Source organism: Camellia sinensis, chromosome 6 (assembly GCF_055761805.1).
Source record: "Camellia sinensis isolate YWXY chromosome 6, ASM5576180v1, whole genome shotgun sequence".
Taxonomy (NCBI): domain Eukaryota; kingdom Viridiplantae; phylum Streptophyta; class Magnoliopsida; order Ericales; family Theaceae; genus Camellia; species Camellia sinensis.
In genome coordinates, this window is record NC_138966.1 from 190,427,267 (window position 1) to 190,433,497 (window position 6,231).

The window sequence follows — 6,231 nt, forward strand, 5'->3', positions numbered from 1 at the left end:
CTTGAATGTTCCAAGTTTTTTTTTTCTTAGACAAACATGACTTTAGACAGACCTGGACCACCTCAAAAGATCTGTATGTTACAACTTAGAACAAAGACTCAAGATGACTATTCTTGGTGGGCACACAATTTAAATTCATGTATCTTTCTTTGAAGGCCCATTTGGATCCATCTCAAGTGTCTTTGTATCAACATTGAACTTCAAAGAACCAAAACAATTCACATTAAATTGAACTTGACAAACAACACCCTTAAAAATTGTACCCAAAACTAGTTCAAACATACAAAAACAAAGAGAGAAAGTAGAATGGAGCTAATTAACCTCTCACAGTCAACAATGAAGGAATGGCATTTAGGTTTGGAGTGGTGGTTTTGTTGGAAACCTCTCTCTTCCCTAAAAAAGAAGAAGGCTTGAAAGCTCTAATTGGACTTGTAAATGCCCAACCCCAACTCTTACTTCTTCCATGCGCCACCGCCACTACCACTGCCGCTGGTGTCAACTTCCTATTTTCTTCAATTAAAGATGAAACCCAGTAAGAAGATGAAGAGGATAAGGAAGTGATCATGAACCCACTAAAAATCCTATCACACTTGACTCTCTCCATGATACATTCCCGTTCTCCGTCATCGTGGCGGTGGCCTTCTCTCTGAGACTCGACTCGCCCGAGAGTGTAGTCTCCGAACCCAGTAGAGATTCGCTCGAAAAAGTCCCCAAAAAAGCTCTTGCTTTCACACCTGATGGATCTAGATCTAGAAACTCTTTGGCCAAACGCCGCCAGGTTCGAACTCTTACTCTCATCCACCACTACTGTCGTCGCCACAAACTCCTCCCTCTTCTTCGATCTCTACGACAACGAACCCAGTGACGAGGAATCACTTCTCCGAGCACTAGATTGCTTCGAAAGGTAAAGAAACGACCAGAACCCTCTCTTCCAGGGACTATGTCTTTTCACAATATGGTTCATGGATATTAAGGTCAATTCGGCTGTCAAGTTAATGTTGTTCATGCTAATTTAACGGGAAGGGAGAATCTGTATATTATTTTCAAAAGTAGGGGAGGTTAATGTTATTTTTGAAACTACAGGGGAGGTCCCTGTAATTAAGGTAAACCTCAAGGGAGGTTAGTGTAATTTACCCAATTTATAAAAAAAATTGATTTTTTGGTAATAATTAAAAATATGTAGGACTAATTGGTACAAGTCTTTGTTTTGGAATTAGATGGATTTTGAATTTTGTATATGAGACTTATTGATAAGTGTCCCATAATTGATTTATTTTCACTTTATTTTATTTATTTATTTATTTATTGTTTCCACGTGTAAGAACGTATAAAAAATATTAATTTTGAAACTAAAAACTAAGTGAGTAGCACGCCATCTATGAAACTAGTAACTAAATTTTCATGAGATTAACGATGTATATACAATTCAATAACAAAAGCATAATAGATGCAATTTTGTATTTCGATAAAAAAAAAAAAAAAAATTCCTTTTTTTATAATGATTTCAAAAGTGATTACAATTGTTGTGATGCACTTCAAAATTTTGTATTATAAATTTTTTATTTTTTTCATAATTTTGCAATTAAATATATATATATATATATATATATATATATAAATTTGAATGAAAGTTAAAATTTGGGTAAAATTGGGCTCATATGAACCAAGCCTACTAGAGACCCATTAAACCCGTATTTTTAAGCACATGAATAGGTTCTAGGTTTTAAAAATATAAGAGAGACAAGTACGAACCTAACCTATTATTAATCGGTAAAAGTTTATGAATGTGGACCTTATTAAAATGCTTAACTCAAAACCAATTGATTATGAATGGAGAGACTCTTACCACCCAATTGTTATATTGTTAACTATTTGCAAACTAAAAAATTATAATTATAATTTATCTATTAAAAAATGAATGGGTGCAGTTGAAGAACCATTCATGGAGTTAGACAATACGTTAACCAAAGAGAAGACTAGGTAAAAGGACATTAATTATAAGCTTTGTATTGAAAAATAGTAGACGATTTCTCAATCACTCTTAATTATATATTATAGGGAAAATGGAAAAAAAGTTTCATATGAGAATCAGTTACTTCAATCAGTCTCATAAATTTTCTAATACAATGATATGTATTGTTTGTTTTGATAATCATACTGTGAGTTCATATTTTGAATCTTGTATGATTTGACAGACGTTTTTACCCTTTCTCATTGGGGGACATCATCTTAAGGAAATTGGAACTAATTTTTGGACCACGTTTCTGTAACGTGGCACTCCCAAAAAACTGTTTAGAAGTTCTATACATTTCAAATATAATACTTTAATGTAACACATTAAAAAACTCCTTAATATACTTTTTTCAAACATAACATTCCCAAACAATTAAGGAGATTATAATAACAAATAAATTATTACACATCCAAAAAGATTAAATAGATAAAAAAAAAATTATGAGACTAATTAAAACATAATTCTAACCTACAGAATTTATCTATATAGATACGTATGCCATGCTTGCTTTGTCAACTCATTTCAAGCACATGGCATAGAAAGTCTAGTTTGCTTTCCTTGATGAACAGTCAACTCCTTTGGGATTTAACGATGAATTCAAAACTATAGCTTAACACCCATTTGATTAGACAGATTGTAGTATAAAATTAAAATAATTATTTTACGAGACTCATATTTTATTATTTAATTTTAATTTTTATAATTTAAATTAGATTCTGTCGGATATTTTATCAATAAAATTGTGAAATTTTTTAATTCTATCACTAATAATACAAAATAAATAGATAATTATAATTGTACATGTTCATATATATTACAAAATAAATATTGCGAATTACACTAATTGTCCGTATAATTTGGGACTTGTATTCACTTTTCAATTGTGGTACATTTGATCCTGAAATTTTGAATCTTCATCCAAATAAGGATAATTGAAGATATCATTGCTTAATTTCAAGGATAAAATCGTCAATTTGATAAAATATAAGCTAATTTGACCCAAAAAAAATGTCAAAAAAAAAAATTAAAAAAATTATTTCTATCCACCAAAGATAAAATTATGAAAAATTGATAAATCTTTTAGACATTTATTATTTTTTTTAACCAAATTAATTTTTATTATGTTTTTGGATTATAATCATGGAATGAGTGGTTGTTAGGATTTTAATATATAATCGATATATTTAATATATGAAATATTTTTAGTTTTGAATTTTTTGATTTAATTGATTGGTTTAATAATGATATCAAAGTTGTCGCCATATTTGACTTTTGAAAAAATAAAAAATAATTTAATGAAAATAAAAATAACCACCCACTACATGATTATCATCCAAATACATAATAAAAACTAATTTGGTAAAAATAAATAAATAAATAAATGTCTAAAAGATTTATCAATTTTACATAATTTTACTTTTAGTGGATAAAAATAATTTTTAAAAATTCAAAAATATTTTTTTGACATTTATTTTTGTCAAATTAGTTTATATTTTTATCAAATTGAAGATTTTGCTCTTCAAATTAAGCAATGGTATCTTCAATTGTTTTTATTTGGAACAAAATTTAAAATTTAGGGTCAAATGTGTCACAATTAAATAGTCAAAGACCAAAATAACACAAGTCCTAAACTATAGGGACTATTAATTTAATTCACCCAAACAAATATGAATAAGAGATAATTATTTATCTCGCTAATTCGACCCAATAACCAAATATATACTAATCTCATAGATTGTTAATTCTATTACCAAACATAACGTAAAAGTATTGCCTACAAAATTAATTTCTATTTGGTTTTTTTATCAATAAAAAAATGAAAGTAACGAATAAAAAATTTACAAAGATAAACAAAATATTATTTTCAAACATTTATGGTGTATTATAAAATGCATTTTTTTCTTTTAAATTTTAAAGGCATTTATGTGTAGTGAATATATGAATTATTATTTAACAGGTGATAATATTTAACAATCTTTAATTTAGAATTAAATGATGAATTTATGCTTGCATTGTGTCTTTATGAATCAAGTCAAGAGATAGTGGAATACTGTCTTCCCAAGATGCAAAAATAGTCGGATACTAATAATTTACAGATGATTATGCATATCTGGTGTGGTTGAAATTGTCCATTATAAAAAAATTTTAAAAAAATTAAAAAAAAAAAGATGAAATAGAAAAGTCAATAGAAGCATTTCAATAAGCAGTAAGAAAAAAGATATTAGAAAAGGGTTTAGTTGTTGAAGAACCGTTCATCATTGAATTAAATGGCCAATAAGGAAAGAAGCTACCCATTGACGACTTGGTAATTCTTCTCTCATTAGCATTGGAAAATACTTAATAAAAAATTCAACTACTCTCATCCATCTATATCTATAAATAGACAGGCTTTCCATGCTTAGATATCTGTCTCCTTCTTCAAGCAATTAGGCATAGAAATTCCAATTTGCTTCCCCAAAAAAAAAAAAACAGCTACTGCAATATTTTGTTTGTTGTTTCCGAGTGATAAAAATGGGCACTCACTTTATCCTTGTAACCATAGCTATTATGGCGTTGGCTTCCACACTTGTCTCTGCTTCAGACCCTAGTCCTCTACAGGATTTCTGTGTTGCTATTAATAACTCCGATGGTATATTTCATGCTCATCTCTATCTCCCAACTTTAAGCCTTCCAAACTTAACTTTTAGATTTTGAAATATGATTTTAGTGACAAAACTTATTCAAAGCAGTTGTATTTTGATAATAATTAAAACCTCAATTTTTTTCGTTGGAATTCATGTCAGTTTTTCATTTTGAAGTCAAATATTGATTGATTAATTGTACTTTTGGTAACATAAATATGTTTTTGTGTCATTTTGATAATCAATATTTTAGTGGTGCCAATTTCGTATTCAAAGTATTAAATATGTATTAAAATTGTCTCCCTCGCTGACATCGTCAATATTCATCATCAAAATAAGTAGTATTTTCTGAACATAAAATAACATTAGCTAAAAAAATGGTTAATTACACTTTTGGTCCTCAAAATATAAAATATATTTCATGTTGGTCTCCAACATTTTAATTGTTTTAATTTGTAAAGGACCAATTTTTAATTTCTTAGATGTCATTATTGTAACATTATTGACAATTAGTTAGTCTATATGTTATATTTTATTTCTTTCACCCAATCTTACTGAAGCACAACTCCATTTCTTTTGCATTGTAGTGTTCGTGAATGGCAAAGTTTGCAATGACCCAAAGCTTGCCACAGCAGATGACTTCTTCTTTTCAGGCCTCCTTACTCCTCAAAACACATCGAACCCAATTGGGTCAAAGGTTACTCCCGTAAACGTTATCCAAATACTAGGCCTCAATACTCTCGGCATCTCCATAGCTCGCATTGACTTTGCACCTTATGGCCTCAACCCACCCCACACGCACCCTCGTGCAACTGAGGTCATCGTGGTGTTGGAAGGTACTCTCTATGTCGGCTTCGTGACCTCCAACACTGACAACCGCCTCTTTACAAAGGTCTTGTACCCAGGAGATGTTTTTGTGTTCCCACAGGGTCTCATTCACTTTCAATTTAATAATGGAAAGACTAATGCAGTAGCTCTTGCTGCCTTAAGCAGCCAAAACCCCGGAACTATTACAGTTGCTAATGCAGTGTTCGGGTCAAATCCAAGGATTTCTGATGATGTTCTTGCCAAGGCATTCCAAGTGGACAAGAAGGTGGTAGATTATCTTCAAGCTCAATTTTGGTGGCCCAGCAACTAGAGAAAGAAAGAATGGAGAACTTATGAATCTATTATTTGTTAAACTTTAATTAAATATGATGCAATATAGCATAAATAAGTGGATTGGTTGTGGATGATTTCCTTAAGATTGTTTTCTTATGATTTTATAATAATGAAGTTTGTTAAATAGTACTCCTTGTCTCTCTCCTCATACAATGATGACACTCTCATGATATTTTTTTAGGCTCCCTATTGATATAATAATGACACTCTTGATCTTTCTTGGAGTTGTTACAAGTAAGTCCCATGCACAAAATTCAAAATCCATCTAATTCCAAAACAAAATACTTACATCAATTAGTCCTACATATTTTTAATTGTTACCAAAAAATTCTTTTTTTTTAATAACTTTAAAAATGTTGCTACATCCCACCACTGCCGATTTTCCGTCAAACGGTCACTAGAGACTCGCCGGAATATTCAACATCATCGGGAAGT

The 6,231-nt window shown here is 30.1% G+C and overlaps 1 protein-coding gene across 1 annotated transcript; it reads left to right on the plus strand.

Moving 5' to 3' along the window:
- The first annotated feature begins 4,408 nt into the window (after positions 1-4,408).
- LOC114284884 (putative germin-like protein 2-1) lies at positions 4,409-5,925 on the plus strand. Its single transcript, XM_082875702.1, has 2 exons — positions 4,409-4,643; positions 5,223-5,925. The coding sequence occupies exons 1-2, from the start codon at positions 4,526-4,528 to the stop codon at positions 5,771-5,773; spliced, it is 669 nt and encodes a 222-aa protein (XP_082731828.1). The 5' UTR covers positions 4,409-4,525; the 3' UTR covers positions 5,774-5,925.
- Positions 5,926-6,231: the final 306 nt, after the last annotated feature.

Coding starts and splice junctions, on each gene's coding strand:
- LOC114284884 (XM_082875702.1), top strand. CDS start 4,526: ATGGGCACTCACTTTATCCTTGTAACCATAGCTATTATGGCGTTGGCT. Junction 4,644..5,222: donor TGCTATTAATAACTCCGATG/GTATATTTCATG, acceptor TTTGCATTGTAG/TGTTCGTGAATGGCAAAGTT.